The sequence below is a fragment of the Balaenoptera physalus genome, assembly GCF_965194825.1.
Source record: "Balaenoptera physalus genome assembly, chromosome: X".
Classification (NCBI taxonomy): domain Eukaryota; kingdom Metazoa; phylum Chordata; class Mammalia; order Artiodactyla; family Balaenopteridae; genus Balaenoptera; species Balaenoptera physalus.
In genome coordinates, this window is record NC_138903.1 from 15347717 (window position 1) to 15371910 (window position 24194).

The 24194-nt window shown below is 47.9% G+C and overlaps 1 protein-coding gene and 1 long non-coding RNA gene across 14 annotated transcripts in view; one reads left to right on the plus strand and one right to left on the minus strand.

The window, feature by feature from the left end:
* The window catches only part of NHS (NHS actin remodeling regulator), a 364785-nt gene that overhangs the window by 255251 nt on the left and 85340 nt on the right, over positions 1–24194 (plus strand). For 2 of the 8 annotated variants that reach the window (XM_082446925.1, XM_082446926.1), the window contains exon 1: positions 2169–2458. The exons of 4 other annotated variants lie outside the window; for them this stretch is intronic. In XM_082446925.1, coding sequence (XP_082303051.1) covers positions 2425–2458 — 34 coding nt within the window. In that variant the 5' untranslated portion in view covers positions 2169–2424. Of the gene's footprint in view, positions 1–2168; positions 2459–17895; positions 20918–21523; positions 21901–24194 lie in introns of those variants that run through there. 2 more of the 8 variants (XM_082446924.1, XM_082446922.1) reach the window with 2 other exon arrangements.
* Positions 14331–24194, minus strand: part of LOC309652979 — a 95839-nt gene continuing 85975 nt past the window's right edge. For 5 of the 6 annotated variants that reach the window (XR_014258933.1, XR_014258934.1, XR_014258935.1 and 2 more), the window contains one exon: positions 14331–17889. This is a non-coding gene — a long non-coding RNA (uncharacterized lncRNA). The remainder of the gene's footprint in view (positions 17890–24194) is intronic. The other variant, XR_014258936.1, reaches the window with a different exon arrangement.

The window sequence follows — 24194 nt, forward strand, 5'->3', positions numbered from 1 at the left end:
AAACTGAGAAACAGACTAGGCCCCATAGGAACTTTTTTTTTTTTTGCCTGATTTAAGCTGTGAGTTGTGGTGGGTGGTGTGCGAAAGAGAAACAAGACTGAAAAACCCGAACGCTAATCTCCTCCTCATACTCTCCTGGAAGGCCGCAGAAAGAGCATATATTCTTTTCCTTTTAGGGTTTTTTTTTTTTTTCACCTTCTCTGATAGATTGGGTGTCCCAGCAAGTCCTGCTGACCTCTTCTTGTGTTTTTCCTGTCTCCTAATTCTCTCCTCCATACTTCTCTATTGCTCACCTTGGTCTCTGCCACCTTTGGGAATAGTGCTGTTGGCCTACTGTCCACAGAAGAAACTTCCGGAAGTCCAGAGGCACTGTGCATCCGGGGTCCCAGAGCTGTTGCATTCTAGTCCCACAGGCACACGCCCACAAAGAGCTAAGCAGCAATTCCATCAGGACCACGTGCCAGGTTTGCTGACCACTGAACTTCCTCCATTTTGTCTTCTCAGCCCAGCCTTCCCCTTGGCCCTTCTGCAAAGGTGAAAGGCAAGTTCACAGGATACGGGGCCTTCTTTCTTCCCTGACATCTGGTTTGATTCTGGGCCGCTAAATAGTGGCTTTGCCATGAACAACAAAAGCTAATTCACTGTGGTTTTTAAACACCAAGTGCAAATATTTTTCCTTTTCAGCTTGGGGTCACTGGAAGGGAAAAAACAGGGCTGAGAAGGAGACTAACATTTTAAAAACTCTTATGACTTCCCATAGAAAATAAAACAACGGCCTCTTTTCCTTCCATCCATGAGTCTTTTTATGAGTGATTGTTGTTTGAGGCAAGACTGGGAATCCAAAGGTTTTTAAAGACTTTGTTAGCTTGGTTTTCGACTCAGAAGCCCACCGTGAGTGCTTTTAAGGGCCCGCACGAATCCCAGGAAAGCCCAGGGCCACCCTCTCTGCTTTCTCTCTGCTCCGTCTCCCTCCCTGGCTGGCTTTCCCTCTCCCTTCTCTCCAGCCCTCAGGATTCGAGGAGGCGAGGGCCAGGCCAGCCACTGATGCTGCTCACAGGTGTTTGGAAGGCTGAGGAATCGGTCTGGCTCCGGGTTCCAGGCAGACTTTCTGTTGATCTGGGCTGTCCTAACGCATCCCAAGCCTCGCACCCAGCAGTTCCTCTTCGGACGCGAAGTCGCCCCTTCTGGCTCTCGCTGCACGTGGTTATGGAGCAGGAGAAGGGAGCTGACACTGTTAGTTGTGTCAGCGTTCTCTCTGGACTGCAGAACAAACGCTCTTCTCGGACTTCCCCTTCGTTTCTCTCCTTTCCTTCTCTCCTCCCTCCAGCTTTTGTGCATGGATTCAGTTGCTGGGTTCAGGTGGGAGGTGAAGCATGTGCTGGGATGACATAAAGGCTGTGAGAGCAAAGCGGTCGAAGTCTCTGACTTCTCCCTTTCTTGCCAAGAGGACGATCTGAACAGGCTCCAGGATGGCTGATGTTTGTGAAAGGGTTCGCAGATACTTGCCATGTACTATTACTGTTGTTATTGGCCTCACAAGAGTCTAACATGTTGATACAGGTGGTGTGTGCGCTGGGGCCGGGAGGGGATCCGATATTGATTTGCAACCTGCAAAGAGCAAACTTCAGTTGTATCCTGCCCCTCATCCTTTCAGCGTGTGCACAAATATTTGCAGACCTGTTGAGTGGCTCAGCCTCGCACCAACCTAGCATTTTTTCACAGCCAAGTGAACCAGCCCCAGCCTGGTGCGGAGAATGGGGGGAGGGGGAGCGGCGTGGGGCAGCCGTGGGGTGATGGGATGGAGTGTATCCCTTCTCGCGGCTGGATAGTTGGCACCGGGGGCTGGGCTGCTGTGGCTCCCTGAGTGTTAGTGTTTGGCCAGCTTCCTGTCTCTGGCGGCGTGCTAACAGTTGCCATAGCCACGTGGCACGTGGCAGAGCTTCTCCAACTGGCAGGGCCTGAGAGTCTGCATTTCTAGCAAGCTCCCAAGTGAGGCCGGTGCTGCCGACTCCCTGGCCTATATTGCACTTGGAGCAGGGAGGCTGTAAAAAAGTACCACCGCTTTGGGAACTCCTCCGGGGCTGAGGAAGGAGAGTGCAGCTAAGCCCCTCCTCTGGAGACAGGGTGTGTCGGGAGGCTGCCCTGGAGTCCTGATTTGCCATTCAAGTGAACCCCGGAGGGATCAGCAGCTGGCCCAGCACTTGGGTGAGACCATCTCCCCCTCCAGGGGGGAGTCCCGGAGGCAGCGCAGATGTTGTGTGAAAATCTGCCACCCTCCTTGCCGAAGGTTGCCCTCTCTCGCCCTCCCACCCCCCTGCTCTGCCTGCCGACTTAAGCAGATCAGCTTTCAGCTCCCTGGGACTCCAAGAGGGCTTTGGATGAAAGAAAAGGCCCGTCCTTAAGAAGCAGAGCGGGAATCCAAGCATGCCTCTCGCCTGCTGCATGCCCAAGAATGCAGGTATTTGGGGTTTGCAGCATTTCCTGGCAAGACAAAGGGGAAGGGGAGCCGGCGTTGTGGGGGGAGGAGGCCGGCCTACTGGGAGAGGGGCTGGCGCTGCAGCAGCGTCCTATTCTGCGGGGAATGAGGAGAAAGCGAGCCCTTTCACAGGAACAGACGTGAGCAAGGGAGGCCATGCCTGACCCTCAGGGATGACCTTCACATTTGTGCTCAGCGGCTCCTAAGCTCTGGGGACTTTGGGTTGTTCTTTCTGGCTGGCCAACTTGGCAACTCTGTGTTCCTTCTGAGGTGCTGGACCACTTAAGACAGAGAGGACAAGCCTTTCTTCCTCCTCCTCTTCTGCTCTGACGGTGGCCTGTTTTCCAAGAGGGCCCAGAGGGTATCCCAAGGTGCGGTCAGGGCAGGATTCTCAGGCTCTGGCCTGGGCGGCTGGGGGAGGCTAGGCTCGGCCCCGCGTCCTGCACCGGCTGGCGCTGGGCCTAGCCTGCTGGTCCCTCGCTTCTCCTCCATCACCCCGCCCCCGCTGTCTTGTTGGAACTCCTCAGTATCCTGCCCTCATCCTGAGATCACACACAGAGATTTCTGTCTCTCCCTGTGGCCCCCAAGCAGCCCTGAACTGGGAGTCCCCAGACCCAAGTTCCCCAATGTCTAGTTTCTATTCCACCTTCAATGGCCTTAACCTGTTCGGGGCCATCTTGACTTCTTTGGTCGTAAACCCCCTTCCTGATAGTCCATCACTACATAAGGTCAGGCACACAGTTGAACCTGTTTGAAAAGTGTTGAACTGTTTGCACTATTCGTCCTGCACTGTGGTTAGTCCTTGCATTTTAACTCAGGCTCCTGCATGGCAGGGACAGTGCCTTTCTTATATTTCTTCTAGAGACGCCACCACCATCCCCGTCACGGAGAGCACTCAGCAGGGCAGGGGCGGCGTGATGGCTGAAGCTGGCGCTCTCCTTGGCCCGGCTAAGCCACCTGAGTGCACGTTTGCCTCCACTGTCTCTGCGGAGACTGAGGCAGTGCGTGGCCACGCTCTAAGGACCACGCGTTGGCCTAACCACTACCAACATGGTCGTCTGCAGCCCTGCTCAGTGACAGTGTTGTTCCGCCCTGCCATCTGACAACACTCCCTCTGAGTTGCTTTTCCAGGTGTGGTGAGGGGGAGGAAACAGGCCTGTGGACCAGGCAGCTTCTGGTGGGCACCACTGAACCTGTGTCAGCCGCTTCAGGGCATCGCGGTTTCCGAATTCGGGGGGGGGGGGGGGAGAAGTTGTTCAATCCGCATCTCAAATATCGCATATGCTTACGATAAACAGCCATTATTTGATGTGCAGGCCACACCTCAGGCCAATTCAGTCAGAATCTCTGGGGATGGACCCCGGCATCAGTGCGTCTCTTTAAAAGCTCCCCAGCTGGAGTCCAGCGTGCAGCCAGGGTTGAGAACCCCACTGCCTTAGGTAAGAAGTAAGACGTTCGCTCCCACTCTAGCCCCCACTTTCCCTCAGGGAACCGAGTGAGACAGTTCAGGACCTCAATTCGCACATTTTCATGAGGATCAGTGGACTCAGGGGAGAGTGAACGGCCAGGTAGTGTTCATCAGGCTGGAAGGACTAAGTAATGGGAGGGGGTGTCAAAGGAATAAGGGCCCTCCAGGTGCCTGCCAGACGTTTCCAGTCTGTGCTCAAGGAGAAAGATGGGGAAAAGACCTTTAGGACAGCTTGACCCAGTTTTCCTTGGAGACTTGAAGATCCAAGGCATGGGGGTTGCTGGCAGGCCACGGAGGGATGGAGAAGGTTGCAGGGCCACATGGCAGAGGGCTCAAGCTTCTCAGAGCTGCTGGCACTTTGTGAACTTGGCCATCTTCTGGCATTAGTTTCAGCAAGGTCATGGCACCCCCACCAGCTGTGGACAGCTCACAAGTGGGGAGACCAGGCCCTTAATCAAAGATGCCTCCAAATAGGACTTGGCAGATATTGCATTCAGCACGATAAAAGCTGAGGGGAAAATGACTGCTTTTAGCTTCAACACAAATTTTATTACACCAGGTTTCATTATAAAAATGTAATAGTTTTGGTTGTGTGTTTATTACATAAACAGTCGAGTTACTCTGATCTTCACCATCTTTCAAACCGGAATCTCAAAGGGAGTTTTATTTATTAGATTTAAAGCCATGGAACAATTGTTTCATACGATTGCCTTATAAGCACAGGAATAATTCAGGGAAAAATAAAACTCTCTGCTTTCTTTCCTCCTCAGCCCCTGCTGAATCTCCCCAACCCAGAGGCAGGCACAGCCATGTGCTGACCATGGTAGATCCTGTAGCTGATAAGCTATATCTGGGTAGACTTCAATGGGATAGTGCGGTCTTCAGGAGGAGAGGAGAGTGGGACTCAAGCTTCAGGCTCCTGTTGGGTGTCATGGTGGCTTGGGCAGGTGTGAGAACCACTTAAGCTGATCAGGCAAGCTCTTAGGGCCCAGACCCCTACGCCAACCCCTAGTCAGGGGCCAGAGGGCCCAACAGCTAATGCCATTATTTATGCCCCGATCTCTGGGCATTCATATTTACCAGAAGCGAAGCTTTCACATTAGTATGAATGTCAGCTCAGGTCCATTGGTTCGTTCCTGGGAACTCCACAGTCAGAGGGAGTGAGGTGTAGACTGCCACCATCTTATGACAAAGTCTGTTTTGTCCATTTTATTGGTGTTTTCCATTTTTAATTCACTTATCTGGTTTTATATCCAGTTACTTGAGATTTTAAACTTTTTTTTTCTATTTCTTAAGTTGAATCCTTAATTTAAGAAATAAATATGAGAATTGATAGCTATAAATTGACCTCAGAGTACAGCTTTGGTAATTTCCATTGGTTTTACTATGTGGGCTCATTGTTAAGGGTTTCATCTTCTAGATAGTTAGGTTTTATGAGAGGCAGCATGGTGTGGGGATGCTTTAGTATCTGCCAGATCTGGATTTGAATCCTTACTCTGCCATTTATCAGTTGTGTGACTTTGGTCAAGTTACAGTTGCAACTTCCTTATTTCTAAAATAGAGATGGTAAAAATCTGCCTTGTATATTCCTTAAATGAGGAAGAAATGAAAGAATGCAGGCAAAGGACTTAGCATAGCTCACCTAGTAACTGCTCCATCCATAGTAGCTATGGATAATAATCATATTTAAAATAATATGCCTTTGGCACAGGCAAAAGCTTCATGACTGGGAAGCTGCTCTCCATTTGCGTGTCTTAGGCAGAGGGCCAGGACAGTGGGCATCTTTTCTGGATCAACCCACTTATCCTAATGTCCTCCAGAGGCACTAGCAGATGGGACATGAAAATACCAACAGTGTGCCTAAGGAAGGGCATGCAGCCAAGTGTTACACTGGATTGAGCATGCTGAGGCAAGCCAGGAAAAAACTCGGCATAACACAAAAATTCACCATTGAGAAATTCCTCCAAAATTTCTTAGTCTCTGTCTCTTGTGGAATGTTCCTCAGTAGAATATTTAAGCTGCTCTGTCCCAGACCTGGCTTCTTTCCCGGCTACCCAACTAGGTCACTTCCCACTCTGTAAGGGCCTTGACTGCTTGGCATGGCCAGGGCCTTGAAGGAGGCGAGCATCGGGGGAGGTAAACTTTATGGGGAAGCATCTCTGTGCAGGGCACCAGGCTTGGCTGTGGGCCTCAGACATGACTAAGACACTGTTCTGCCCTTGAGGACTTCCAAGTCAGGAGGATACTGACCCATGAGCACCAGAAAGGCTGGTCACAGTACCTCAGGGCCCAGCCACAGGAAGAAGGGACCAACTCTCCCTCGTCGGGTGTGGCATGGCAGGCCAAGTGTAGCCGATGGAGCCAGGGGACCTTTGAACTGACTACGTTAGGGTAAATCGGTTAAGGTGTATCAAGTTTTGGGTGGATTTTTGTTTGTGGGGTTTTTTGTTTGCTTGTTTGCTTGTGTGTTTTGTCTTGTTTTTGAGAACACGATAGAATGAGCTCACTCTGATGATCTTCAAACCTAAAAAAGAAGTACCTAGTTTCTAAAACCAAGTGAAACATCTTTTATAGAGTCAGTATTTTGCAGAAAATCAAAGCCTATTTGCTTGGGATTGATTCTTGCCTTCTCTAAGTCGGGGGTGGGGTGGTGGAGAGGTAGAGGAGATGGTAAGATTAGGGAGGGCTAAGGCTGCAGAAAGCCAGAAGCAAGTGTAATCTGCTGTCCACACTCTACGCTGCACAACCTGTCTGTATGTAAACTTACGTGGAAGTTACTTGTCTGTGATTAAGGCAGAATCTTTGGGTCTTTTCTGAAACTGACCTGTGCTTCTGAATACTCTGTCGGGTAGCCTGGCTCTCTCCCTCCTGGGTGCCTCTTTTTGGGTCAGCAGGGATACTGAGAAAGTCTACTCTCCTGAGGGATGCTGGCCTTGCATGTGGCTATAACTCACTGACCTTGAGTGTGGTGACAACCACTGGCTCCCAAAATGGCAGAAAGGAGATGTGGAAGGGAATTCATCTCAGCCATATCCTCTCACATCTGAAACACAGGACTGGTTCTTCAGCATCCAGAGGCCAAATGTCAAACACCAATAAGGGGAAAGATGCACATGTTTCCTCAGCTTTGAGGAACTGAGGCCTCCCAGGAATGTTATCTTTGCTCACTTCTGGCCCCCACTCTACAACAGAGCGAGGAAGACGTTTTGATTTATTCGTAAAGATAGAGTAAATCACTCTTCTCTCACCACCTCGTCTTTGTGTTATGCTTGCCATGGATGGCATTTGGCCTTTAACAACTAGGATCCCTCTTCCATCTAAGTTTTTATCCCTGGAAACCTTCACCAGCAAGATAGAGCTGGATGATTAATTTTGAAATAAGGATGTGCTCGAGAACAGGCTAGGGGCACACATCAACAGCCACAGGGCCCTTGGCTTAAATGGTTAATAAATTACTCATCCCAACTAATGCAGGCCTATAGCTCCTGCTCCGAAAGCCAGAGGTGATGATGGGGGCCACGGGTTTCTGGTACTTTCCACAGCTACCTTGGAAAGCAAGCAAAATGGCCAGCTGGGAGAATTAAGATTAATTGTGTACTGAATGCTTTTCCTTGAAAAGAAGTTGACTTGTAGCTTTTCTTGATTAGCCTTTTTATTTTTCCCTTCTGCCTCTCTCCTCATGGCATTTACTTGCTTCTGCTGCTGCCACTGCTGCTGCTGCTGCTTTTTTTTTTTTTTTTTTTACACTAAAGACATCATGGGCAAGAAGAGGAGATTTTATTTTGAAGAACAATGATCACATTAACAAGGTGACAGCAGATAAGCTAAAAGTCACTCCATTTTCTGCTGGGGAAAAATGTGCTTTGCCGCCAAATCACATCCGCTTCTCTTTGTCTCCTTTTAGAGGAGGGTGGCCAGCCCAGCCACTGATGGACTCAAAAGAAATCACTGGCAGATAAGATACACCCTTGATTCATATAAGAAGGGAAGCTTTTGAGTTCAATGATAAAAAAAAATGACTTCCTTTCCTGTTCCACGGCATTCTTGTGGCTGGAACTCTCTGTACAACGGTGACATTTCTCTACCCTTGGTCCAGAGTATCAAGCAGAAAATAACTATGAAATTTGAAACTTGGTAAAAGGCGAAAATCCAACTCATTGCAGTTTAATAGATATCTAGGCCTGGATCAGACTCTGTAGGTACAGGATCTCCCTACATCCTGCTCTATATTGGGGGCAAAACTGAGGACTCACCCTACCTTTAAGGTATTGTAGCCACATCCAAAGACCCAACCAGCACTCAGTGAAAGAGCAGTCAAACCAAACTGGTGTATGACTAGGAGTCCAAGCATGTCTATTAAAAAACAAACAAACCAACCAACCAAGCTTCAGAATGACTGAAGAGAAAGTGAATGAGGGATGGAGGAGGTGAAGAGGGAAAGGGAAGGAGGCTCCCTGAAGGAGGTGAGATTTATGTTGATGGATTGGTAGGAATTTGTTGGCCAGGAGAAGCATTCCAGGGTCATAGCTCTCTAAGCTGAGGTTCCTTTGGCAAAATCTCATAGGCTTGTTGTGAAGACTGAATGATGTAATGAAAATAAAGCACAGAGCACAGTGCTTGGCACATGATAAGGACTGAATAACTGTTTGCTGTCGTCATCATCATCATCATCAGGAGATGGTGTTGTGAGTAAAACTTGCAGGGTCCTTCCTAGGGAAGGGAGGCTATTAGAGGTCCTTTTCCCTCTAATTTTACCCCTTTTTCTGAGACTTGACTCTCATCTTTAATATCTTGGCAGACTTTGGTCAATATTAGTTCACCTCCGGCAAAATGAAAGCAGATTCAGCCAAGTATCAACAGATGTTTTTAACGCTACTCCATTTCTCAATATAACACCTTATACACTGGTTTATAATTTCAGTAGTGGGTGGATATTTGCACGGAGGTATAAATATAAAACCAATGGCTTATGCTAGCATTTCTCTTGGGTCTTTGTTTTCAACAACTCATTTCAGCAACTTCAAAAAATATTCACTCGATATTTTTTTCTTCTAATCTGTTTATCCTCCTGTGGTTTCCTTTGGGTCACAAAGGAAAGGTATTTCTGGAAAGAAGCAATGAAACTTATTTCTTCTAAAGTTTAGCAGTTACAATAGAAGGCTAAGTACTTTGCATCATAAATGATTAATATACTGTTTTTGAGAGGGGTCTGTCCATTGACATTGGGGGCTGAGGAGATTTGGGGCCCAGAGGTTGGGGAAAACCAGGATGTTAATATTAAAAGTCATTTAATGGCCCCTTATTGTGTGCTCAGCAGGGCCATGCAAATTGCTCTGTCACAGTCGCTCCTCATCACAACCCTCTGAGGCAGGCACAATTATGCTCGTTCCCTAGATGAGGAAAATGAGGCTTAGGGTATTTACATAACTTGCCCAAGGTTACAGCTCAGACGATACAGAGCCAGGACTTGGACGCTAGTCTGTCCGGTTCCAAAGCCCAGGCTTTTTACCACCAGGTTATACTGCCTGTAAGGATTTGAAAATAATGACTCCGAACTAAATGTGGGAGTGATATTTTTAGGTTATCATACAGGTTAAGAGTTAAAAGATGTGCTATGGCTTACGCTACAGTCTCTGCTTAGGTCATCCAAAGTGAAGGAAACTTAGTTTTTATTTGAAGGAGCAAAAACCGATCAGCAGAGATGGCCCCGACCAAAATATGAGACTGTGAGCTGAGGTGTCAGACAAGGGACAGAACCAGTAGTGTCCCGTGTCTTCAGAAAACAAGAGTGGAGTAGGTAAGGCCTTTGACTTTCTCTTTCAGTTCCTAAGCTAGTTAACTTGACTGCCTGTAACTGATATATTTATTACCCAGCATTGTTTATCAGTGACATATTGTCCAAATATTCATTTCCTAGGAGAGGGTTGTAAATGTCTTCTGGAATCATAAAAGGTGATGGATTAACAAGTGCTAGAGGTGGTGGCAGGTCAAGGAATTACAATGCAGGATTTCCCACGCCGCTGCTTGCAAGTGTCGGCAGTTCACATGTTGTTTCTCAGTGGTGAGAAAGGGGATAGTCTGTCCTCTGATGTCCTAACTTCAGCGTCCTGGTGAAGGTGTTTGCAGGGATTATACTTTATCTCATTCAAAGTTTTTGAGCAAAGTACCAAGTAGCAGGTATGATTACAGCTCTTCCTGGAGTTGCAAAAATCTGATTTTAAATGTCTCCCTTCTACACTTGGCCATCTCCATACCATCATCTGCTTTCCCAGAGTTCCCAAGGCCACTTGCTCTGGATAGCTACCCAGCTGCTCTGTGCTGACAGCACTACTTGTTGGTTAGAACAGAGAACTCCTGGACTCATCATCCTTTCTAGTACTTTGAGATGAAAATGCATGTGTCTCTGAAGTTCCCTACGCCAGCCGGGAAAACTCTTGTTTTCTGAAGACACGGGACACTACTGGTTCTGTCCCTTGTCTGACACCTCAGCTCACAGTCTCATATTTCGGTCGGGGCCATCTCTGCTGATCGGTTTTTGCTCCTTCAAATAAAAACTAAGTTTCCTTCACTTTGGATGACCTAAGCAGAGACTGTAGCGTAAGCCATAGCACGTGCAAAATTGTTTGCATTTTCTCATCACATCACGCTGTCTCACACACCCCCAGGCCGGTATACACTGTTCCCTCCCTAGAATGTTTTTGTGACCAGTTTCATACTAGTCCGTTTGGAAGCCTTGGCTTAAGCATCACCTTCCTTGGGAAGCCCTTCCTGAAATTGCCCAGGGGGATTTTGACATCTCCCCTTCCATAGCCCGTATGCTATACATGCCTATATTTTAGTGGTGCTTCCAAGGGCAGGCAGAGGATGAACTAGTACCCCTAAGGTGGAGATGGAGACGGGTAGACTCAGGTATGGCCCAAAGCAGCCTTCCAGAGATCTTTAAGATTTCTTATTGTATGCACCTATAAAATCTGCACTATTCTCTACATTGTTTAATATAAAACAATCTCCCCCCAAACAATTATTGAGTAGAACTAGTGGTCCAGGAAGATTCCCCACATTTATCCTGTGGCTTCCTGAACCCTCAGGCACAACACACTGTATCTCGGGAGTATGTGTAAGTCCCTCTGAAAACCGTGTATAGCACAGTGTCTTTCTAGTCGGCTGTTCTATGAGCTTCTTCAGAGCAGGGACTAGGTCTTTCATCTCTGCTATAATATTTATAAGATTTTAGATACTCAAAAAATTTTTCTTGAATGAGTGAATCTTTCTAGTGATCTTGGGCATAATAAAGAACCAGTGTTATTAATCCTCAAAGAGATAAGACACTCCAGTTGTAGACCCCAAGGTCTCCATCAGCCCGCTATTCTGTCTAGTTATTCTTGCATTTCATTGGGCACTGGCATTTAAGATTAATTTTTAAAACCATCTTCTGGAGTTATGTTAACATTTATTCACTACCATGATACCGGTATTGTTTTCCACTCTTGTTCATGGCAAATGCATATTTCCCCAGCAATACTGTGGAAGAAAGAAGGCTTGATGGGCAAACTTGGAACTCTAAATGCTATTTGTCACTTCTTTTCCATGGGAAAATTTGTCTTGAATTAAAAAGAAAAACTTAGAGATGAACTCTGGAACACTCTGAGGCTGGAGACTGTATTCAAGCTTCTGTTTATAGGGCTTACTGCCCACAGCCTGAGGGAAGGGGAAGGAGGCCTAAAGCCAGAGTCACAAAGTGACATCCAGAATCACTGGAGTGGTCGGGGATGACCTCAGATTGGTCCTTCCTTCGGGTCTCTCGGGTTCTACCAGCATCATCATTGGGCTACCTTGGGTGTGTAATGTACATCCCAGGAAGCCAGAAACATTCATTCTTACACATTCTACTGACATTTGCATCTGTATGATCCTAAAACTCTTGTTTCTCTCAGGTTCAGACAAATGAACACCTGAAGCATCTGTTATCTCTCCTTTAAAAAAAAAAACTCAATTAAAAAAATCTTAAGTTTCTTAATAAATATTTGAGTAAAGGAGCTCCTCTGTGCAAAGCAACTTTCAACACATGATCCATTTATTATGAAATTATTCTTCAGAAACTTCCCACTGGTACCCTTCCTTCTTTAGAAATCAGTTACTCTTCGTAGAAATGCAACACCCTGCAAGAACAGGCCAAACTATGCCTCAGCTGTCCTCTGTGTCACACTCTCCAGCTGGCTTCTCTAATGTAGCTTCTGGTACATCATAGGGAGCGCACCCGGTCATTTCTCTTTCTGTTGTTCAACTTGACCCCATCCTTAAATGAAGAAACCTTCCCTCCCAGTTGGGCACGTAGTAACTATTTTTCCGTTTCCTCTGATCTGGATGTTTCAGTTCTGATTCTACCTGGAAGGCAACTCATGGAGGTCCCAGCCCAGAGCCTGAATCCATGTTCTTAAACTGGGCAAAGCTGTTGGGAAGCGGGGTCAGAGCCTGAACTGGGAGAAGCTGCAAACACTGGTATAGAGAGGGTTGTTTTTTTTTTTTAATTCATAAAGTTTCTCAGTAAAACATCGCCTTTTCTGGAACATAATTAGTACGTGTTGAACCACAAATGTAGAAAAATCATTGAGGGTACAGACCAACGTATGTTCACAGAGCTACAAAGAAGGTTTCTTTCTTTCTCCTTTTCCTTTACATGCTCCTTATAAAACCTTGCCAGAGTCAACTAACAGGGACCCCCTTTCATCACATACACTTTTTCCCAAGAAGTAAAATAAACTAAATTAATTCATTCACTCAGCACTGTAAATACCAAATGAAAAAACCATAGGTGTATAGATGTAAATACTGCTTCTGTAATTATTTTTTGTGTTTGTATAACTAGAGGACACCGAGAGAAAGAAAAGAGAAATTATTCAAAGCTCAAAGGTTCCCAGGTTTACTAAGAAAATTAGAAAAGAAAAAAGCCCAAGCATCCACATGCGAAGATAGCTGAATAATCAACTCATATGTTACTTTCCAGCACTTTCTTCAAAAGAAATGGCTTTTGATGAAACTGCTAGGATCTCCAAATGCTGAACGTTTTTCCTACTAAATAAAGTTAGTAATTAATGTAGCAATTAAGAGTGCAGGAATTGATTTCACTATGTTGAAATTGCAACGTACAGCCAAGGTTGAGAACTACTGTTTGAGGTATTGAGTTGTAACCGTTATTTCTTCCTTTCTTAGATTGTCGAGTGTGGCCCTAATTTAGTTTGTAATTATTCTTTTCTTCCTTTTGAGGGTCTCCATCTGTAAGTTTCCCAGGTGTGTGGGAAGGAGAAGGGTATGCACCTCTTTCCCCCTGCCCACCTGTGTCTTTGGATACCCTATCTTCTTAAGAAGACAGCCATGACCGTAGTTGTTGAATATTACAAAACTGACACCACACCCTAATATACTGTAGTTCTTCTTGTTCCAGGGCGTTACTCCTCTTTTTCCCTGAGGGGGCTCTGGGGTTGAACACATCCTCTCTCCTTCACTTTCTTCTATCCACTGATCGACTCTTGAGGGCGGCTCTGGGCCACTCCCCTTGGCGAGTCTTTTCCCCAAACCACGTGACCCAACATCAGCCTGACAAGCCCAGGACTGAGGAGGGAAGGTGGGTTTCTGGGACTGAAGGCTATTCATAGGAAGTGTCTCTGAATTGGCACTTTCACGGGGTGAGAGTGCCGTGATAAATAAATGAGATGAAGTGAAGACTTTGAGCTATGGCAATATTTGGACCCATCAAAAAGAAATTAGTTTTTTTAAAGAAGGTTGTAGTTTATTGATATCTGCACTTAAATTAACAATTCTCAACCCTTAGTATCTGTTTTGACAAGTGGTTAAAAATTTAATGAACTTCCTCAGTTGGTCTTTTCTGTGTAACAAAACACCCCAGTATTTAGTGGCTTAAAACTTAATGGGTGGTCCTTCTGGTTGAGCCCTGCAGGGCTTGCTTATGTGTCTGTAGTCACTCAGTTGGCACTAGATGCCCTAGGGTGGCCTCATTCACATGTCTGGTGGTTAGCAGGCTATGGGTCAGAATGAGGGGGAAAGTGGGCCCCATGTGTCTCATCAGCCAACAGAATAGCCTAGCCCAGCCTTCTTCACAGAGTGGCAGTAAGCCTGGGTAGGCACCAAGATCAGCAGAAGTAGAAGTTGGAACGCATCTTGAGGCCTAGGCTCAGAACAGGTTCAATGTCACTTCCACTACATTCTGTTGGCCAAATTAAGTCACAAGGCCTGCTCAGATTCAGGGTGGAGAAATAGATTCCACCTTTTGATGGGAAGAGCTGAAAAGTACTGAAGCTCTTTTTTGAAATCTATACAATAACCAAGCACCCTTATTTGCAATTTTTAAAATATATAAATTAAAATGGATTTGGATTCCATATATATGTGTTAGCGTATGGTATTTGTTTTTCTCTTTCTGACTTACTTCACTCTGTATGACAGACTCTAGGTCCATCCACCTCACTACAAATAACTCAATTTCGTTTCTTTTTATGGCTGAGTAATATTCCATTGTATATATGTGCCCCATCTTCTTTATCCATTCATCTGTCGATGGACACTTAGGTTGCTTCCATGTCCTGCCTATTGTAAACAGTGCTGCAGTGAACACTGTAGTACATGACTCTGTTTGAATTATGGTTTTCTCAGGGTATGTGCCCAGAACCTAGGGGCAGGACAGGAATAAAGACGCAGACGTAGAGAATGGACCTGAGGACATGGGGTGGGGGAAGGGTAAGCTGGGAAGAAGTGAGAGAGGAGCACTGACATATATACACTACCAAATGTAAAATAGATAGCCAGTGGGAAGCAGCCGCATAGCACAGGGAGATCAGCTCGGTGCTTTGTGACCACCCAGATGGGTGGGATAGGGAGGGTGGGAGGGAGACACAAGAGGGAGGGGATATGGGGATATAGGTATACATACAGCTGATTCACTTTGCTGTACAGCAGAAACTAACACAACATTGTAAAGCCAGTTACACTTCAATAAGGATGTTAAAAAAAACGGATTTAGAGTTCTTCCACTAATAAGGTAACTCTCACCTGCATTCAAATAGACTTTGTAAGTGGGACAGAAGGGGTAGGAATTGCCTGTGGCCATGACAATGAGTGATCCGTGTAAATACTATCTACCATGTGGGTCATAGTGTTAAAAGATTGTGAACAGCTATCCAAAAGGCAGTGTGGTGAGGTGGAAAGAGCATGAGCCTTGGAGTCAGACAGATCCAAGTTCAAACTCCATCTCCCCAACTTTTAGCCGGATGGCCTTGGACAAGTTACTTAACCTCTCTAAGCATCAGTTTCCTCAACCATAAAACAGGAATAGTAATACCTAAGGCATAGGGCTGTTGTGAGGATTAAATGAGATTATGGTATAACACCCAGTACATAGTAAAGAGCCATTTCATGCTAGTTTCCTTCCCCATCCCCTTAATTTTTTTGAAATTCACGTGCAGTGGACGTAGTAACTTCTACTTAGAATCAAAGCTGCCCAGTTGCTTGCTCTGCCAGCTACCAGTTTTTCTTTTTCCACATACTGTATATTTTAGAGAGGTGACCGTGATATAGTATTTTTCAACCTGGGATCTTGGCAGTATTTGTAGACATAAGCTTACAGGTAACAATTCCAAGACGATTCTTGGTTTCGGTGCTACAAATTATTTCGCATTTTTGCATTGTGCATAGGTTGGTTTTCTTTATGGTCTGGATATGCTGAGGAATTCTGGAAACTCACCATCAGAAAAGAAGGCTTTGAAATGATGATGGGAATGATGTTCTCTCAGAAAGGACGCATCTACATTGGATAAAGTTTGCAAACATCTAGGAGCTCTAAATAGTGAGGTTGGTCTTTGGGGGCTTAAAGCAGGCCAGATTGGGCAAAACCTGTACTTCTCTGATGCATTCCATGGGGCTCCATTTTGGCTAAATCATCATAATTCCCATCAAGACAGCACAGAATGATAATGGTTTTATTTATTATTTTATATGCATTGCCAGTATATGCAGAGCTTTATAGCTTGCCATAAATCGAGAGGGATTATCACAGCTGTTACTTATTTTAACAGGTCACAATACAGTAGTTGATGCCAGATGGTTTTGAGAATTTTGAGAGAGAAATTTTATACAGGCAGCCATATAGATACTAGCTTGGGTAGTTGGGCCCTGAAATTAATTTACATTTGTTATGACATAAAGTATATATGAATAAACACATAGTTCCTTATGAACGAGTGAGCCACTTTATAGCAGTGATTTCTTGTGGAAGTCGCGGGGTCTCCTGTGAGCAGTGGACGGGGGCAGCGGTAGCGACGTGCTGCTGCTAATAGGAGAGATGAGGAGTAACGCTCCGCCGCAGCCATAGCTGTGCAGGGACATCCAACTTGCTCCAGGGAAATAAACTTTGGCGGCCAAACTGGGTTTCTGTCATTGGAGCCAAAGAGAGTAAAGCGGGGAAGCCACCTTAGGGAAACATATGGAGAGGGTGTGTATCGTGGAGAGTGGAGCTGGAATTGGGATCCCCGAGGTCACCAACAAGGTCAGCCTGGGGCAGAAAGGTTACCCAGGCTGGGCAGATCCCAGAACATATTACTGCCCTTGCAGATGCTGAAATTTACGTGTAGGGTGGTCAGTTCTGGATGATCAGCAGAAATGGCAAGAAGAAATAAGAACTGATGATGAGGAATCATTTCAGAAGGTGGTGCTGGTTCCAGGTTTCATAGAACAATAGGCTTCCAGCGCGAGACCTAGTGAAAACCTCCCAGATCATCTCCATCCTCCTTGTTCTATAGATGAAGAAACAGACCAAAAGGATCACTTACATACGGTCATCTTGGTTCTTTCAATAAAATAGTGAAATCAGACTGTCAGGGTATGTGGAGTCTGTAGGCCTCTCCCCAAATCTCTCCCCTTGATCTGCCCCACCAATGTGTCTCCTGCTGCCCACCTCATGCTGGGAAGGGACAGCATCCCCACCTATCAGAATAATCCAAAGACCAGGTCTAAAGCACAGCTGGGTTTCCTGGTAAATTGTCCCAAGATATAAAGATAATATACCACCTCTAGAACAGGAATAAAATTTTTTAGCCTTTTCCAGTCGATTCTTCCAGCTCCTATAAGATAGGTGTCAACAAAATAATTAAGCAGGAAAGGCGAGTTTAAAACAGATTTGGGGCATATGATGGGTATCCTCTATGTGTAGAAAATCAGGAAGTGACAGTATTTTGAAAGTTGAATAGCCCATGAATGTCAAGGGACAGAATTAGAACCTTTATTGTAGATACCCCACAAGATGACTAGTAGGAGAATTAAAGCTTTGAAAATTTGTAGGCTAGACAATGCCAAAATGCCCCACTCTTTTCAGAGATGCATTAACTTCAGCTCTCTGGAACACAGCACTAAGCCAGAAAGTAAGTGGAAGGAGCTTCCCAAGGCTGCAAATAGTTGTCAGCAAGCCCACGCACTTTCTCACTTAGGTTCTTGCTCAGACCACTAGTAACTCTTCTTCAATGGGCAGATGTTACCCAGCCATGGTGTCTGTTTTCCTCAGCCCACCGTGGATTCAAACTATGGGGAAGGACCTAGAAGAAGGGTGAGAGAGGAATGATAGTGGGGACTAAACATCAGGGAAAGAGCTTGGAAATCCAAAAAGGAGTCTTTGAAATGTGTTGCCATAGAGACCAATAATAAGCCTTCTTAATAAAGACCCTAAGTAATCAGTAAAGCATTAAATTGTGTTTTGTATCATCTGATTAAAGAGATAGGAAAGTGAATTGCTCAAGGTAGGCTAATTCTGGTAATCAACCCCCAACATTTCAGTGGCTTCTTTCTCACACTGCAGTCTAACGCAGGTCGGCATGCAGTCATTTGGTACCCAGGCGCCTTCCATCTTGGGGTTTCTCCACCCTGTAGAGCCTCTGTGTTCCTCCTGCGGGGGAGAGAAGGGAGTGTGTGTAGGAACGGGCAGCAGCTTTTCTGGGCCAGACCTGGAGGCACACAGCCCTTTCCCACATCCCACTGGCTAGCACACAGTTGCATGGCTGCACTTGACTGCGAGGGAGGCTGGCTGGAGGAGAAAGACAGAGACAGTTTGCTGAACAACTAACTAGCCAGTCTCTTCCGGGGAAAGTATAAAATATGCTCTGACACAACAAGGAGCTTCAGTAAACTGCTCTTGGTAGGATAAACTTGAATTGTATGGAAAATCACCTATGGAGACTTATACACTTCCTGGTAATACCAGTTAAAGGGAATAGTCCTGTCCTGAGTCACACTGAAGGATCAGAGGCTGGCAAACTAGGGCCCTCAGGCCAACTCCCACCCCCCGTCTGTTCTGTGCATAAAATTTTATTGGAACACAGTCACATCCATTCATTTATGCCTTTTGAGCTATAACAGCAGAATGGAGTCATGGCAGCAGAGACCGCATGGCTTTCAGAGCCTGAAATATTTATTATCTGGCCCTTTACAGAAGGAGTTTGCTGATCCCTGCTCTAGATCGTCACTGTCCTAAAGGGAGGACACATTTGCAGTTCTTTTCCTCCTGAGACCTGGTACCCTTGGCTTACAGAAAAAACAAGCAGGACACCCACATGGGCTGGGATGTAAACTCCGCCCTTAGAATGCCAGCTCCAGCAGGGCCCAGAGTCTGCTCTGTCCCCGCCAGAACCCAGCACAGTAGCTGGCATCTAAGCGATGTTCAATAAGTACTTCTTTTTGGACCCTCAAGCCATAGGAAGCCTCAGGGACCCTAACCACCATAAAGGGGGTAGGGAACTCAGAAAAACTACAATATGAGCATGTGCGGGAAGGTCAAGGAAGGAACTACCTTCACTGGGCTTTTATTATGTGCCAGGCACCATCATGGTGCTTTGTCTCTATTATTTTATTTCCTCTTCCTAACAACCCTATAAATTAGGCATTCCTGTTTGCATTTTACAAGTGAGGAAACCAAGGTTCAGGGAAGTCAAATGATTTTCCAAAGGCCATACTGCTAAGAGTGGAGGAGCTAGGATTCAAACACAGGTCTTTCTGGGACCAAAGTCCAGGGTCGTTTTGGGGGTTTTTTTCTTTTTTTTTTTCTCTATATACCACAGGACTTGCTAAAACCTTACCCAGATGTAAGTAATCTAGTTATATCATTATTTTCATCACCACTGTTAACAACAACGTCATTATTGTAAAGATCAGTGCGAAGGGGAAGACATGGATGGCCATTTTCATCACTTAATAGAGTTCTGCAGGCCTCACTGCCAAGGCCCTCCCTTGATAGAGCAGCCCTGAAAACCCGGAGCAACACGGTTCATCTCCTTGGGATGTGTGATTAGTAATTTGGCCACCAGCTCCCCATGATCTTGCCAGGGATCGCTGTAGAGGGTGGCCATTTTGCTTGTCCGAACATAAACTCTCATTTCAGGGCCTGAGCGGTTTGAGTCCACACGCGGCGGGGCTCCCCATGCTCTAGTGGAGTCTGTCCCGGAGCTCTCTGCGCACCTTTAACAGGCTCCCGGGTGCTGCTCGTCCTTTGATGAGCAAGTCTAAGGGAAAGACTTCCCTGTTCTTTTCAGCAGCTCTGACTGGCCTCCCCGCCCACCCCACACCCCCCGTGGCCACTCCACTAGGCCTCCTGGAGACTAAGGAGCGGTGGGTACTGCCCCCACTGACACCTCAGTGACGTCTGGCATTCTTGATCATGCCGCCTTCATGAAACCCTTTGGTCCCTCGGTTTCTAAGAGGGGGGCCCTCCCACCCTCCTGGTCTGCTGTGTCTCTGACTCCTGTCTGTCTCTGGTGGGCTCTTTTCCTTTGCCTACCCACCCCTTAAACTTTGGGGTTCATGACTCTTCTCAGCCTCACTGGGGGACTGACAGTGCCACCTCCTCCCACTTCATCCCTCCTGACCTAGGCACGCTCTATCTTCCAGGGGGGACTTGGCCAGCCACATTCTCCAGTCTCTGCTGGACGCTGGCAGCCCTCCGAGGAGGTTGGTGTGAGTGGGGTCAGAGGAGAGCAGCCAACCCAGACTAACTTGGGTTGCATGTGGTACTTATGTGACCACAGTCATAATTCATAGTAATGCCAATTAGGAAATACTCTCTACCAGTGCTTGCGCAAACCCTGTGATTTCTTGTGACCTTGGCAAGTCGAGTGTTTCACCACAATTTGTGAATTATGGAAGAGTCAGGGGCCTCGTGGACGCAGTACTGCTCTGGCATGCAAATCTGCCCAGGGCATAAATCTCCCTATTTGAAAATAGGTAGCCTGGTCAAAAAATAGTCAAGTTTTTCCTAAATGGGTTTCCAAGGCATCAAGACAAATTACCAAAAACTGCCTCCCACAAGGCACATTTTGGATAATTTCATTCACTGGTTTTTCCCTTGTTATATATTAGGATATATCCCATAAGTATTGTGTTTTACGTGGCCCTAAATGGCTTTCTGTCTTCTGCATGTGGTTGTTATATATAGAACCTGCCAGCCTAAGGCATGGGCACACACTGCCATGGCTTTTAACCCTGGTTCATCCTGAGTTGGTTTAATTACCCTTCCCTGGAGATTAGCACGTCGCTGGGAAGGCACTGTCTTTGCAGTGTTTTTAAGCCTGGGCAGGGTGACTTGTGTCTAGGCTGCGAGGTTTCGGAGATGACTAGGGGGAGGGGACGCAGTGTTACAATATTCGGGCCGCTCTAATCCTGTTACGCGCGTGGGCACATGCTCCACGCCGGTCTCTGTCCTCCCTCTTGCCCCGGCTGGAGGAGTTGGCACGATCGGCGTCTCTGATTCCTCTGCTGTTGGCCAGAGACCAGGGAGCCGGGAGGTGAGAAGGGAGCCACGGGGGTGCGGTGCTGAGCAGCCGCGGTCGGTCCAGCCTGATGGTGATGTGCCGAGCCCGCCGCCACTCTGGGCATGGGTAACGCGCAGCACAAGCGGTCGCGCTACCGGAGAAGGAAACGCACAGGTACCAGAAATCCGGATCCGGGATCCTCCGCAGCCCCCCGCTTGTCTCAGTGCACAGGGCCCGCGTTGTGGCCGGCTCCCGCGCGCCACCGAGTTTGGGGCTGGGGTCTGAGTCCTGCAGCTCACTGCGGCTGGCAGCAGGGGACGGATTATTTTTAGCAGGTTCCCTTTAGCCCAGTGGAGCCAGGAGATGCTCACAGAGCTGGGCGGCTGTCTGCAGAGCGTTGGTGCAGCCGTGCCTGCTGCCCGGGAGGTTTGGCTGCCGCAGTCCCCTCCATTCACTGGGCTGTAAATCGAAGCTGTCTACACAGGCAAGGCGCTCGATCCCAGCGTGGCCCGGGGGCTACGTCCCGCCCAGGTCTTCCGGCACCTGATTTCCCAGTGGTCAATTAGGTGTCTCTGCCTGCAGCATTGAAGCAGTGGAGGGGCCAATGCCCCGGCTTTGATGGAGTGCGCCGTGCGCAGAGACCTCCCCAGTCGACTTCCTCATCAGAAAGCAGCATCCATTCATAATTCTCTCTCAGCCTGTGGACCGAGTTTGGCTGGAGCTGGGCATGGACTCCTGCGATCTCCCGTTTTGCATCTGAAGCAGAAACTAAGATAAAAAAGAAAACGAAGGGGGAATGCGGTCCTAACGCAACGAGGCGCTGAAAAGCCCCCGAGAGGCCTCTCCTTTGCGGGGAGAGGGAGAAGAGGCAGATCGCGAGCCCAGCGCCCCAGCCAGCTGCTGCTTCGCTGCGGAGCCGGCACGCATGCCTACCTCACCTGACGGCCGCATTCCCGGGGAGCCGGCGCGGGGCCCGGCGGCGCGCCCAGGGCGCACGGGCGGTAGGATTTCTGCAGCGGGGGAACGATGCGCCGGCGGGCTTCCCAGGGCCGAGCCCGAGCCTGAGCCTGAGCGGCCACCCGGGGAGGCTAGCCTCGGCGCGGCGCCCCACCGCAACCCCCCGGGATGCTCTGCGACTCACAGCCCAGGCCACGCGGGTGTGTTTGAGATGGGACCAGCGTGGTGGGGAGGGGGTAGGGGTAGGTGACATCATTTTTAACTAAATTTTCACACCTCTGGGTGGTGGGTGAACTTAGGGAACGGAGGAAGCAAGAGACACAGCCCCGCCGCGCGCTAGCCTCAGAGGAAATAACCCCGGCCGAGGTCTGAGAGCCGGGTTCCCTTGGCAGAGCAGAGGGAGGATGAGCGGGCGGTCAAGGTGGACCGCACATAGCTCCAGGGGAGGAGGGGAGCCTCTCTGGCTTTCAGGGGTCTTTTTTTTTTTTTTTAAAGCATATTGCAGCTGCAGTTTTGAAGTTTGCCGCCTCCTCCCCACCCCCCCAGCCCGGCTTCTGGGGAGGGGCAGCACTCTTCCACACGGCTGCCTGGGCCTTTACTAGCTGGGTGGAGGGGGCTGCAGGGGTTGCCTGGTCTGGTGGCGACAGGGACTCGAAGGCACTGTTAAGTGGGAGGGCACCCTAAGGCTCGGCCTTCCAAGAGCTCTGAGGGCTAGGGAGAAGTTGGGGATACCTCTTGGTGCCCCATCCTGTTTTCCTGCCCTGCCACTTGGTGTTGGGTGACATTCTGCCTGTGCAGGGGTTTCACTGTCATGGAGCTGGCTGTGATGCTGTAAGGCAAATGGACTATTAAGGATGAGCTGGAAAAGAGAGGCGAGAGAGCTGGAGCTTTTCCTTTTGTGGCAGTGTTAACCCCATCAAGCCTGCTCCCTTGGCACACCTGTCCACCTGGGTCACCGTCTGTGGGCTTGAGTAGGTCTGCCGGCTGACTAGCCCTGCCGGCCGGTGGGCCAAAGCTGGACCTGCCCAGGGCCTGCCAGGCCCGGAATGGGTGGACAGTAAAAGAGCAAAGCCGCACCTGGTGCCCCCTCAGGGGAAGATTAAGCAGGCCCGCCATGATGGTGCGCAGTGTTTTAGCCATAGTGTGCTCTGCTCTTGAGTTTGGGAGCTCTTGCTTTATGAGGTTTTTATTTTATAGTTTCGTGCCTCCTGGTCACCAGTTTGTTTTTCACAGCTGCTTGTGAGCAAGACAAAGATAACAGCATCTAAAAATACCCTGTGGCTGGAGATGCAGCTTAGCTTGACCCCACTATTACAAGGATGGGGTCTCCCTTCCCAGCTGCGTGAGGGTGAGCCACACTGGGCCCCCAGCCAGCCTGTGACCAGGTCCACACATCCTTCAGAGCAGTTCAGCCACCAGTCTCAGGACAGGGTGGGGACGCTAGGAAGCTGGTCTGTGTGAGAGAGCAGCAGCCCATCATCCATCCCTATGTGAGGTCCTAAGCAACTGGGCTGCAAGATTGGGGGATGGGAGTCCAGACAGAGACCCTTCCCCAGCCCCCAGCCATGGGTATCTGCAGCTTTACATTCCCTCTTGAGTTCTGCCTAGCCATATGTGGGGCTTCCTCCTCTGTGCCTAGGGGCCAGCAGGCCACTCCCCCCAAAGGAGTTTGGCCTAGAATACAGAGGGACCAAAGGGTCCAGGTGGCGCTTAAATCATGCCAGCTTCCTGGGTGCAGATAGTAGCTGAGGTGCCGCTCTTTCTTTTCCAGATGGAAATCCCTGGACAATTGAGTGAGGAATCTCTTCTTGGTAATTGAGAGGTACCCAGTCTGTCTGAAGGGGACCGCCCCCAGCTGATGGGGAAGGTACCACATGGAAGGGAGACAGGAAGGGACTGAGGACTTCTGTGATCCTAGCGGATGGTGGGAAGCTCGGATCTCCTCCTGTGGGTTCTGGATCCCTTGAGCCTGCCAGGGCTTTCCCGTTATTTATTTTCAAAAGCCTTAATTTCCCCCATGTTCGCCTCTTCTTTGGCAGCAAAGATGGCAAAGTCCAGCTTGAAGAAAAAAGGACCCATCTGTTCTTGATCTGGTTGAATGATGAGAATTTTTCTTTTTTCGCAAAAATGCATTGGTAACGGCTGAAAAAATGTAAATGCCTAACTTTTTAACCATGAAAGAAATAAACTAAAGAGTATGGGAATTTAGGAGGGAAGGTGTAAATTACCACCATCAGTTCCCTATTCAAGATGGAACCTACTGGGTGATTCTCTCCTCCTTTTCAAAGTGAATTTTGATCTTAAAATTTTACCTTTATTTTCTGTAGGTAGGTCAGAAATATAATCATCGGGACAATATTAAGATAGAGTTTGCTTTGGGAGAAGGAAGAGACCGGGAAACAGAGCACCTCTGATAAATCGTCTAATCATTCCTGATTAGTCTTCTATTAGAGGCTTGAGAATATTTGCTGGTTTATCTTTAAAATGTCCCTCA